This window comes from Barbatula barbatula (assembly GCF_947034865.1).
Source record: "Barbatula barbatula genome assembly, chromosome: 9".
NCBI lineage: Eukaryota > Metazoa > Chordata > Actinopteri > Cypriniformes > Nemacheilidae > Barbatula > Barbatula barbatula.
Genome location: NC_136772.1, coordinates 2051407 through 2064038, shown reverse-complemented (window position 1 = coordinate 2064038; position 12632 = coordinate 2051407). Strand labels below are relative to the sequence as shown.

General features: G+C 39.5%; 1 protein-coding gene across 4 annotated transcripts in view; it reads left to right on the top strand.

Moving 5' to 3' along the window:
- Positions 1-12632, top strand: part of tanc1b (tetratricopeptide repeat, ankyrin repeat and coiled-coil containing 1b) — a gene marked incomplete at its 3' end in the record, with an annotated part of 88736 nt that overhangs the window by 60423 nt on the left and 15681 nt on the right. For all 4 annotated transcript variants that reach the window (XM_079464774.1, XM_079464775.1, XM_079464773.1 and 1 more), the window contains 6 exons: positions 1987-2218; positions 3933-4099; positions 6679-7286; positions 9777-9885; positions 9975-10097; positions 11820-12056. In XM_079464774.1, the coding sequence (XP_079320900.1) occupies positions 1987-2218; positions 3933-4099; positions 6679-7286; positions 9777-9885; positions 9975-10097; positions 11820-12056 (1476 nt within the window). The remainder of the gene's footprint in view (positions 1-1986; positions 2219-3932; positions 4100-6678; positions 7287-9776; positions 9886-9974; positions 10098-11819; positions 12057-12632) is intronic.

The window sequence follows — 12632 nt, the reverse complement described above, 5'->3', positions numbered from 1 at the left end:
TGTATAAATGATTGTGTTTTATTGATTCTTTTATTGATTTATTTAGTTAACAGGGACATACGTTAATAAACATGACTTTACATTTTCATCTGTAGTCTCCGAACACAATGATACATGTTTATCATATACTTATATCAGTATGCAACAGTCTTGATTGAATGCAAATTGAGTCTCTTTGCAGAAGTTTCTGCATTATAAAGTTCAGTTTTAGTGTCTCAGTTAAATGTGTTCACATTTCATTACGGCATGTGTTTGCTAAAGGTAAGAAACTAAATCCACAGACCAACAGTGTCTTTTTTTGCATAAAGTGAATTCAACAAAGAAACTTTAAGCACAGTTTTATGTTTTAGCATTGAGTATAGCAAAGCGAGGTGTTTGGCCGATTATTGGTTCTGCTGTGTCTGTACATCTCCGTCTTAATAGACCGAGCTGTCCTTTGTCAAACACAATTTGAGTTAAATGATGCATCAGCCACGACGCTTGGGTGAACCTGCAGTCCCTCGCATGTAACCATGGCAACAGGTTAGCAGGGTGGTCATTTGGTCGCGTTAAAAGAGAATTGTACCCATGTGGGCGCTGATGCTCGGAGAGGACAAGCACGACAGGCGACCAAATTTAGTGTTTGCTAACAAGACAAAAGCACTTTATTAGACGTTCACTGCATTCAAGTATTTCATTATACGATCGGTTTACTTTGACAGGAGTGTTTGTCGGAAACGCATTCATCACAGTGGATCTTAATGAAAAATGTGTTTTCAAGAGAGTGCAGTGGTTTCTGTAACTCTCAATTGTATCTGTCCAAGATGTGTTTGAGCTCCCAAAGTAGATGTTTAAGCAAAGAACTGGAAATCCTTTCTTTCTTCACTACATCAAATGTGAGGATCACCTTAACATCGAGTCTCAAAGGCTTGAGAGAAAACATTGGAGAGATGGAGCACTTTAATGTGTGATTCAGAACAAACACAGCGCGGTTTGCTCAGCGTGAGGGAGTTAATGTTCCCTACTCCTGAAGGAGCTTCAGATTGATGCTCTTGTCCCAGACCTCATCTCAAGCTAAATGCCGCACCTGTCCTATTAACCCCACTTGTCCGAATGGGAAATATGGCCATCTGTCAAACACAGGTTTCAATAATAGATCAGCAAGTTAAGAATGACCCTCACAAATCCAGTTCCTTAGGGAGTTCCACGGTTCTCTGGGGTTTCTTTGCCGTGAAATGACAAATCGTGTGGACGACGAAAGAGTCTGTGGTGAAGTTTTTTGTGCAGATTGATTCGCTTTTGTATTACCATTGTTAACAACAGACTGAGACCGTGGTACATTTGTGGTTACTATAGTTAAAGAGCCACGAAACACTAAACAACATTTATTTACATGTAAACAAAGTTGGTTGTGTTGCACATCATAGAAAACAATGTTAGCAACTGTAGGTTATTACAGTAGGGAAAACTAGTTCATTTCGAGCTTTTTAGCACAATTATTGCCTTCCGGGTTAAAAATCCGGCCAACGTCAAAGCATGTGACGTGGCGATATACCATAGTACATATAGTACATCGATGATGCGCGTCTGTGTCTCATTATTCATGAACCATTGCTGGTTTTTACCGGCGCTTCTGACAGCGTTCACGCCCATTTTAATTACATTTTTTAATAACGACAGTGAGGTAGAATGTAGCTGAAAGGAGAGGTTTCGTGACACTTTAAACCATGATTCATTTTTGTAAAGTTGCTGTTGCCAAATTGGCTCGTGCAATGTTTACCAGAATTGACTGTACTAAGGACGTTTCTTTTTCTGTTTAAAACGTTCTCTGCGACTCCTTCCATTTGCATACTTTTACTGTATTTTCCGTTTGGCACGATTCATTTTAACGTAATTGCCAAATAACTCTACTCTGTTAAATTGAAGGTTTCTCTTTTGCCATAATGACAGGAAACTTTAAATGTAAATGAGATGCGGTTTTTAATCGGTCTCTGCTTCTTTCCGCAGGTGGTGGCGTATCATTACTGCCAGGCTGATAACACATACACGTGTCTGGTTCCTGAGTTTGTTCACAGCGTGGCTGCGCTCTTGTGTAGAGCCCATCAGCTCACAGCGTACAGAGAACTACTGCTGAAAGAGCCTCATCTACAGAGCATGCTCAGTCTGCGCTCCTGCGTCCAAGACCCAACGGCTGCCTTCCGCCGGGGCATCCTCCAGCCCCTCATCAACCTGCGAAACGGTATAGTAACAACAAACATGAAATCCAACGTTCATCCAACATCCATTTTCTAGTAATAGTGTTAGGTGTTGTGTTCCGGTGTCCGCAGACCATTGGCTTTGTACGTAGTGCACATCAGATTGGGGAAGTGCAATGGGTTGAGAATCCCTAAAGGAGTGAAGAATGTTTTGGCATCGTCTCTTACGTCTCTCTGTATCCCTCACAGATAAAAGTGAACACTGAGTCCTGATCTCGTGTGTCTGATGTTCCGATTGTATGAATCGAGTGAATCAACACATCAAAATGACAACTTGTATTAATAATATAATTTAAGTATACTAATTTCAACACACGATTATACAGGACATACTAATTCTAATTTTGTGTACTGTTTTGGACGGAATTGCTAAGAAAGCACTCACATTGCTCATTTGTTATTGAGCTTTTGTCTCTAAGCCTCCACGGATTTATCCTATAGCGTCAGTAATGTTGAGATCTCAAGGTCGGCATGATCTGTTGTATGTGGAGGTCTGCTCTATTCTCAGCTCAATCAATATTTTATGGTACAGGTCTGTGTTTCAGACACACATAAACAAGCACTGTGTTACAAAGACGCTAGACACTCGAGATCAATACGGCAGAGGAGGAAAATCTTCAAAAAGAACGCCATTTTACTAATCAGTATCTTTATTTTGCTTTAAAAAACGTCTGAAGATCCACAAAATGAGATTCGTTTAATCGGAAAGTAAATCTTTGGGAAAACTGCATAAAAGTGCTCTCATATCAGGAGATGCGTAGACCTACGTTTAAAACAAAGAACTATTTGTCAGGAGAGTGAAACCAATAGATGCAATATTTCCCCAAAACAAGTTTTATCTCACATTCTACATTTAGAAGCAAAATGTTGTTTCTTCTAAAGATAAGGATTTTTCGGAGTGTTACGGGCATGCCCTGAGTGACTCTGTCTTCACGAAATAGTCAGCATGTTAACTTTAGGGAAATTATTTAGTTTAACCTCTTCCATGTATTGAGAAAGCCAGTGAGAGATATGTGTTTAAAGGGACAGATCACCCAAAAATTAAAATTCTGTTATCATTTACTCACCTTCAGGTTGTTCCAAACATGTATACATTTATTTGCTCTGCTGAATGCGAAGGAAGATATTTGGAAGAATGTCGGTAACCAAACCGATCTCATCCCCCATTTACTGCAATAACACTATGGCATTAAATGGGGGTTGAGATCTGTTGGGTTACTGACATTCTTGCAAATATCTTCCTTTGTGTTTAGCAGAACAAACATGTATAGCAGTATACATGTTTGAAATTATATGAAGGTAAGTAAATGATGACCGAAGTTTCATTTTTGTGTGAACTATCCTTTTAAGATTCTGAATAAGGGCTGGTTTGTGTTCCTAGAGCATCTCAAACAGTAGTGGTGTAAATCTTGTGCTCATGAATAAATATGTTTCTGTGTTATTCCGCTATGACTTCTTAGCCTCTAGAAAGTCTCTCTGAACTCTGCGTGTAATGAATAATTGAAGCGGGGGCGGTTTGGTTGAGGAAAACTAATGCGTGGCATATCTGAAGAGTCCGAAGGAATCATTTACCCAAACTGTAAAATGTTGATCATGTCATATACATGATTCTGGAGAGCTAACAGGTTGTTCGAATACATTTTCAATAAAGCGTCTGCAAACTGCATAAATGTAAATGTTATGTTTGTTTTCACTCAGAGAGGAAGATTCCTGAGGAAGATTACATAATCTTGGTCGACGGACTCAATGAGGCGGAGTTTCACAAGCCAGATTATGGTGACACCGTCGCCTCCTTTATTACCAAGATCATCTGCAGGTTCCCTGATTGGTTGAAGCTGGTCGTCACAGTGAGATCCAGTCTTCTGGTGAGTTTATACCATTTATCTCTGCACGCAATGTTCTAGAAATTATGACTGAAGCAGAGATGTTTGTTGTTTATGGTGACGATTATCAAGGAACATATTTCTTATGTCAACGTTACAAATATAGTAAAAATACTGTTATGCGATTCCAATGAGGTTCACTTTTGAAGATGAAAGAAATGTAAAAAGTGATGTGAAGGAGATTTATTTGCGCTATGGTAAAGAAAACTTGGGCCAATATTGGCTTAACTTTAATTTGAATATGTCCTATAAGGCTTTATTTTCATTTGTTTCAATATGTGACCCTGAACCACAGAACCAGTCATAGCGGCGATTCACATCTCGTGTCTAAAATCGCGTGGAAAACACGGGCCGCCCCGCGTTCTCTAGCAAAATGACCCACGGTGCGCGCGCAGCACTCTGTAAAATTGAACTATTTCCTTCTCGACGCGATGCCGAACGCCCCTATTCTATCTACATTTAAAATAATGAGCTTGCACGCTCAAAAGAAGCGAAATGTGAATCGCCCCTTAAGTAGAACGGGAACATTTTGGGGTAATAGCCAAAAATACATTGTATGGGTCAAAATGATAGATTATTTTAAGGCTAAAAATCATTAGGATATTAGTAAAGATCATGTTCCATAAAGATATTTTGTAAGTTTCCTACCGTAAATATCTCCAAACTTTATTTTTGTGAATAATATGCTATGCTATGGACTTTTAAAGGTTAATATCCAATGGAAAGCTTATTTGTTCAGCTTTCAGATGATCTAAGAAAAATTACCCTTAAGACTGTTTTTTGTGTCCAGGGTCACATGCAGTATAATGTTGTACTCTTCTTATTCTTTGGAGTGAATGTGAACTAGACGTGTTTTTTAGGAGATTACTGCTCCTGCTCCTAAAAGAAAAGGTTTCAGCCTCTGATTCCTGCGATATCCCTTTATTCTGATCTCAGATCAGGGCTACTAAAGCTTTCGGTTTCACTTAAACCTGCTCCTCATGTTGTCACGAAATAAGAAAGCCTTGAACCTTTATTAAGCAACAGTGACCCAGCCAACGAGACTCTGACAGCTAGACAGTCATCCAGACAGTAGGAGGTACAGAGGAAAAGGGAGAGAGAGAGATTTAATGTTGGCGGAGTTTTGACAGTTCGAAAGGTAAAGCGAGGCGACCAGAACACACACATCTACTGTTTGATATGTGTCAGACGAGATTGGTGCGTGTTGTTTGTACTTATGAACTCGAGCTGTCACTACAGGCAGGAACGCATCTGGTGTGTGAACTCAGTAGAGCTGGGTGATATACTGTACAGTAGCTAAAACTCATTATATCTCAGTTTTTTTGGTTTGAATCTTGTCTGAATTGGCCAAAAGGGTGTTTTGCTTTCCATGCAAAGAAAAATGTTGTTGTTGCCAAGCAGACTCGTAACATTCAATGCAAGCAAATCACGGTAAAAGGCTAGTTGTTGTTTAATTTTCATTTTATAAAAAAATCACATTGAAGTTAATCAAGCTTACTAATTGACTAAGATTTTCTTCTAAATTAGAAACAACCTTTAAAATGTATGCTTGCTTGTGTTTTTTTCCCCCTTTATATTACAGGTTGAATGTAGCTGTTTAAAATGATGGTTTGTCTTAAAAAATAAGAGCATTTCAAAGATAAATTGTGAATATTTAGATAAGTAGTGAATACATTTAGTTAAAACAGGGGTCTTCAACTGGGGGCCTCGGTGGAGGGGTCCGCTTATAACGGCTTACTCACGGGTGACTTTTTGTTAAAAAAAATTATATAACAACCAATGTTTTCTTTAAGCTGCACACGTGCAAGGCCGCGCAGACTCAGTGAAGCTCCCGCTTATTGCAATTTTGTACATGTTTAAAATCAATAAGTCAAACAAGTTGTAGTGCGGACTTATTGCATGATGCTGTCTGATATGATGCTCTGCAGAAAAAGCTTGGGAATTTTCGTGTAACAGCTACGACAATGCTGATCTATGAGAGGTCAGACAACAGAGGTCAGAATTATAAAAATGCGGTGTGTTCTGCAACACACAGAGAAGTGGAAGAAAGAAATGAATTACACTTAATAAAACGGCATGCTTTTACAACAGAATGCACTGATTTCTTTCTCATCCAGAGACAAACTCTACGTCCACTAAAATAGTCTTTGTGCCATTAACCAGGGTCGGTCATTTCATTGAATCTTTAATATAAACTAAGGTTCAGGACAAGTAAATTGTCAATCTCGGAGTAAAATTTAAATATGTGATGCTGCAAATCCCTTAAAACAATCAAACAATCTATATTAATAATAAAAATTATACACAGAAAAGCATGTATGTGCAACAATAACATGCATGATGGTGCTAATGTAATGTCTTAACATAATATTGCTGTGACGATAAGGGTTGTTTCTACTTAAATAGCTCTGTTTGCTGATTTAGTATAAGGGGGTCTCTGCTTTATGCATCTCTCATCTAAGGGGTCCTTGCCCCCAAGGGTTTCTGACCACATCTGTACCTGCTTTTTGGAAACAAGCCCCTGTCACACAATTCAAAGAAACACTGTTTTATCTTCACAGGACATCGCTGGTCTGTTAAACTTCCCCAAAATCAGTCTGGATGAATTCCCTGATAACCCGGAGATCAGCGCGGACCTCAACGCCTACATCCAACACCGCATCAACAGCAGCCAGAACATTCTCAACAACATCTCCCTCAACGGTAAAGCCGACCCCGTCATCGTGGGCAAGGTCAGCTCTCATCTCATCTCCCGCAGCCAGGGCTCCTACCTGTACCTCAAACTGACCCTTGACCTCTTCGAGAAGGGTCATCTGGTCATTAAGAGCGCGAGCTACAAGGTGGTGCCTGTCTCTCTCTCCGAGCTCTACCTGCTTCAATGCAACATGAAGTTCATGAGCAACTCTGCGTTTGAGCGCGTCATGCCCATTCTGAACGTGGCTCTGGCGTCTCTTCACCCGATGACGGATGAGCAGTTGTTCCATGCACTGAATGCCGGCAGCGTGAGAGGAGAGCAGGTGTGGGAGGACTTCCAGCAGAGGATGGAGACCCTCTCGAGTTTCCTGATTAAAAGGAGAGATAAAACACGCATGTTTTGTCACCCTTCCTTCAGAGAGTGGCTGGTGTGGAGGGCGGACGGAGAGAGCTCAGAGTTCCTCTGCGATCCCAGGTGAGTTTAGGATTAATAATAGGATGTTTAAACCTTAAACAAAAAATGATGTCGTCATTTATCTACCCACATGTCATTTAAACCTGTATACGACTCTTTCTTGGAACACAAAATTCAATAAAAGAAATAAAAGTCAATAGGGGACAGCGTTGTTTGGTTATCACCGGTCTTCCAAAGATCTTCTTTTTTGTTCTGAGATGACATCATTAATGTATAATGAGATAGATAGCTTGACTGCATTATTTTGTCCTAAAAAATATATATATATATATATTTAAATGCAACTGAAAGTATACAACTTTTTTTACGTCAACGTTCGATCAGACATGTCTAAGGATATAATATGTTTGTTTATGTGAACATTTTCTCAGGAACTTATTTTGACATTCATTTATTATACTGTACAACGCTGTAGTCACATATTATTAATATTGTTTTAAGATGTACTTGAATAAATTTAAATAGGAATAATCCAGGCTATTGATGTGATGGATCTGTTAGCACTGCTGGGTGACTCTAAATAAATGAGATTTCCTATGAGCTCTGTGCATTGCAGAGTTATTTTAATAGAAGCTAAAGCAACCGTAATACCAAATTAAAGCTTTTGTTCATTCATACAGCAGTGATATTTGAAAAGTTTTCGTTGAGTCAGGCTTTTTTGTTCTGCTTTCGAGACGCAGGTAATGGTGAATTTAGTTCACAGAAAACTGATTGTGTGTTTCTACGTATGTGCGCGAGCGATGTCTGTTTTGACATTCTATTGAATACATTATCAACCATGGCAACACGGTGGCTCAGTCCTGGTTAAAGTGACGGGTGTGGATTTTCTGTGGATTTAAAAAAAAAACAGCTTTAAAGGTCCAGTCTGTGGTATTTAGTTACACCCAGTGGTGAGGTTGCAAATTGCAACCAACGGCTCACTCCGCCCCTCCGCCTCCCTTTTGAAGCACTACGGTGGCTGACACAGGACTAAGATGTCGTCACGTTTTCGCTTCTTTGTGACATGAGAAGAAAATGAAACGCGCTCTGTAGAGCAGTTTGTCCTTTTAGGGCTATTGTAGAAACAACATGGCGGCTCTCATGTACTGGGACCCACGGTCTATGTAGATAGAAACATCTTATTCCAAGTTAAACAAAACGTAATGCTTCATTATGTAAGGTCTTTATACATCTCTGAAGACATCGTTATGGATATTATATTGGATTTCTGTCAATACATTCTCCAAAAAATGACACACTGGATCTTTGATACTGTATGTTAGAGAGCGATAAGCGCATGCCAATAGGGGTATGGTATCAAAATACAGCAAGAGCGTTTTGAAAGCAAGCTGTTTGGTGTGCTTTTTAAATAGAAGAGTCGAACACACCTAAAAATGACCAGCAAGATCCTCGATATGGCCCGTCTTTGGAAAGTAAACTAGACTTGCCAGCAGAGTTCACTGAGTCTTCAGACAGCACCATTGTATGCTGTATTCTTCACATGCTAATGAACTGCAGTGAACTTCGAGTCAAGCCCCAAAAGTTGGCTCAGAAACAGAGGGACTTTTTAAAAAGGTCCCCTCAATTCGGCCTTGTTATTTCAACGCTGAAAGAAGGAGAACAGAATAAAGGGACCGAGCGGCGGAGACCAAATTTGTTTAATGTGGAGGAGATGTAGAGCTGATCAAAGCCAGCGGCATTCATGCGTGGCCTTTTAATGAAGCTCTTAGTTAATTACCAGCAGCAGGAGGAGGAGAGAAACACTGAGACGGTCTATTCCACATTTCTCCTGCAGACCCAACACAGCCACGCTTTCACAACCTCGCAGCAAATACTACATTGTGCACAGCTTATAGTCAGAGATTTGCTTCACATGAGCCCCATTTGATCCCATCGATTCAAATGTGTTTTGTGAGCCTAAATCCTTACAGCTTTATCGGCAGAGCTGAAGTACCTTCACCATTTAAACCAGTGTTCCTGAACTCGTTTTGTTTTTAAAGGAACCCAAAAATGAAGGTTCTGTCATCATTTACTCACCCTGATGCCAAACCAGATGTTTGACTTCCTTCCTAAGATGAACACTTGTCTAAAAATAGAAAAATATCTCTTAAATAATGGTTGAAGTTCCATAAACAAACTCATCTATTTCTAAAGAAATCCAAATGACCAACGTTCCAATAAATGTCTTCTGATGCGAAACAATGGGTTGTTTTTGTTCCAGATTCGCGACATAGGTTTAAAATCTAATAAAACAATATTAATACTCTACAGCTGAAAAGCGGCCTCTTGTCTGCTATTCTCCTCGTGTTATCAACACACATAACACTTGCAGGAACAGAAAATTAATAACAAACATTTTTTATTACAATTATGTTTTGTTTTTTATAGGTTCAACAGAGCAAGCACTGCTGGTTGGCAGTCATTTTTACACACCGTTTAAAGTGCATCACATGCAAGGCAACCTTATTTCTATTCTCATACGTTTGAGTTTTTTCCATTGTGTTTATGTAGGAGTGGACATGCCCTGATGGCGTTCATGTTGTCCAGGCAGGAGGGGAAGTTGAACAGGCAGCAGACCGTGGAGCTGGGCCATCACATTTTAAAGGCACACATTTTTAAGGTACCCACACACAATTCTGAGCATGCACCTCTTTATTGTGAATTAATTCATTTGCTTAAAAGTGTGTATGTGTGTGTGATCCTCTAAAGGGTTTGAGTAAGAAGACCGGTGTGTCCTCCAGTATTCTCCAGGCTTTATGGATCAGCTGTAGCACTGATGGTCTGTCCGCTGCTTTGGCCTCTCTTAGGAACCTCTACACACCCAATGTCAAGGTCAGCACGCATGGATGCAATGAACATAAGCAGATTTGAGAGAAATTTTATCATTGAATCTGAGGAAAGCATTTGAAAATCAAAAACAATACAAATATAGATGGTTTCAGTAGAGACAACATAACGTTTTGTGGCCCAAACGTAAAGGGATAGTTCGCCCAAAAATAGAAAGATTCTGTCGTCATTTACTCACCCTCACCTCGTTCCAAATCTGCATACATTTCTTTGTTCTGATGAACACAGAGAAAGATATTTGGAAGAATGCTTATAACCAAACAGATATGCTCCCATCGACTCCCATTGTAGGAACAATGACACAGAAGAAGACATTTTGAAGAATGTAGGAGAGCAAACAGTTCTGGGCCACTTTTGACTACCATAGCATTTTTTCCTACTATTGGTAGTCAATGAGCGGTAAGATCTGTTCGGTTTAAGCGTTCTTCCAAATATCTTTCTCTGTGTTCATCAGAACAAAGACATTTATACACATTTGGAACAACTCGAAGGCGAGTAAATGATGACCATTAGTAGTTTCGTACGTATCTAAAAAACAGGTCAATCTTTTTTTAATGTGGTAAGACTTAGAGCGCAGTGTTTTACACTCACCTTTGACCTTCTGCTCTACCCACTTCTCATGTGACATGACATTTCATGCAAACGTTTTCCACCCAGTTCCATTACAGTTAAGATGAGTTTTATTCATTGAATGATTCATTTAGGATGGCAATCTGCTCAGAAAACAGCATGTGAATCTGATGAAAAATACTGATGACTTATTTTGCATTCTGGGCCGTATTCAGATGTTTCTTAGATGAAATGCTTTCTAGAATGAGAATATCTCTTCTGCTTAAATATAATTGCCTGCTGAGGTTGTCTTGCTTGGTTTTACCAGGTTGTGAAGTATATTGACAAACTTTAAATCAATACACAGAAGAAATGAAAGCTCTTGAGGGCATCTTAAACATCTGTAATGATCAAACCCAGAATATTTGCTGCATTTATTGCCAGATTAATGTGGAACTCACTCGAGTCTAACCCATTACCAAAAACGGCCAAAGCCTTTTCAATTTAGTCAATTTAGTAATTTATTAAAGTAAAGGTCATTAAAACAGATTTTCTCTGTTAGATTGTATGCGTGATATTGACCGCTGTATTGAAATTTTAGAGCGTTAAAGAACACACATGACGGATTATAGCAAGAATACGAACCGTAAATATGAGCTATTATTTAGCTAGGTCTGGTACCCTGAAGCTTGTGTATTGGAATTCCACCAAGGGAAGACTTAAAATGATCTCTTGAATCTTCTTCATCTCGTTCTCATTCCTTCAAGGTTCTGTCTAAACATTCTTTGAGTAAATAAAACCAATTTCATTTGCAACTGCCCTGGGCGCCAGCAGGGCTGCGCAGACGATGCTGATTAAGCATTTGTTATGAGAAGCAGATTAATGAGCGGGACACAATGCGCCGGAGCACTTAATGAGCTTGTGAGTCGAGATGCCGCGCTTTGCCAATCAGCGGTTTGTTCATCGTGAACTTTTAACGCAGGGTGACGCATTGTTTAGGAAAGAAAGGCGGCAAATGAGAGCTGGTGGGACGTCAACAGAACTGTGAGCTGATCATCAGAATTTCAGCGATTTGGTTGGAAAGTTCGATGGTTTTAACCGTAACCATCTCTATACTACTACAAAGTCTTCACTCCCATTATCTTGTCATGTCTCCAGGTGAGCCGTCTGCTGATGCTGGGTGGAGTGAATGTCAACTATCGCACGGAAGTGTTAAACAACGCCCCGGTGCTGTGCGTTCAGTCTCATCTGGGCCATCAGGAGATGGCGTCTCTGCTGCTGGAGTTCGGAGCGAATGTAGACGTTGTCTCAGAGAACGGGATGAGTTCTCTCTGTTACGCAGCCGCCGCTGGTCATCTGGGAGTTGTTCATCTTCTCTGTAAGAGAGGAGCCAAGGTGAGAGCAGGACGTGTGATGTCTATTGAATACATTGTGTTTCCGTCATAGATATGAATATGTTCAACTAAAATATACAGTTTCCTTCCATATTAAACATACAGCTGCGGACATTTTTCAAAATCTGAAAGTTTTTCTGAATGTACGGTTTATATTTATGTGTTAGGTAAAATGATTAATTTTTTTTTATTTTGTAAACAGTATTTCTCCCAAAGTTCAAAGGTAAATATTTGCATTTATTTCGATAAAATGAAACCTGGAGAAGCCGGTCAAAATAACAGAAATGATGCACAGATTCTGCAAAGAAAACAAGTTCATTTTCACGTTTCAGCAATACGACAGTTAATGTTTCTTCATGTATTTAGGAAAAGTTCAACAAATACTTTTTTATGTGATAACCTGGATTTTTATCACAGTTTTTTACGTGTCTTGTCTTTCTGTCAGTCTTTCACATTGCTCTTAGATGACTTTTTCACTGAAATTTGATTTTGCTGAAGTCCAACAGTCACTGGACACAATACAATGGTCACAATACATCTTAACAAGTTTTAGTGATTTTTAGGGATGCACTTGATT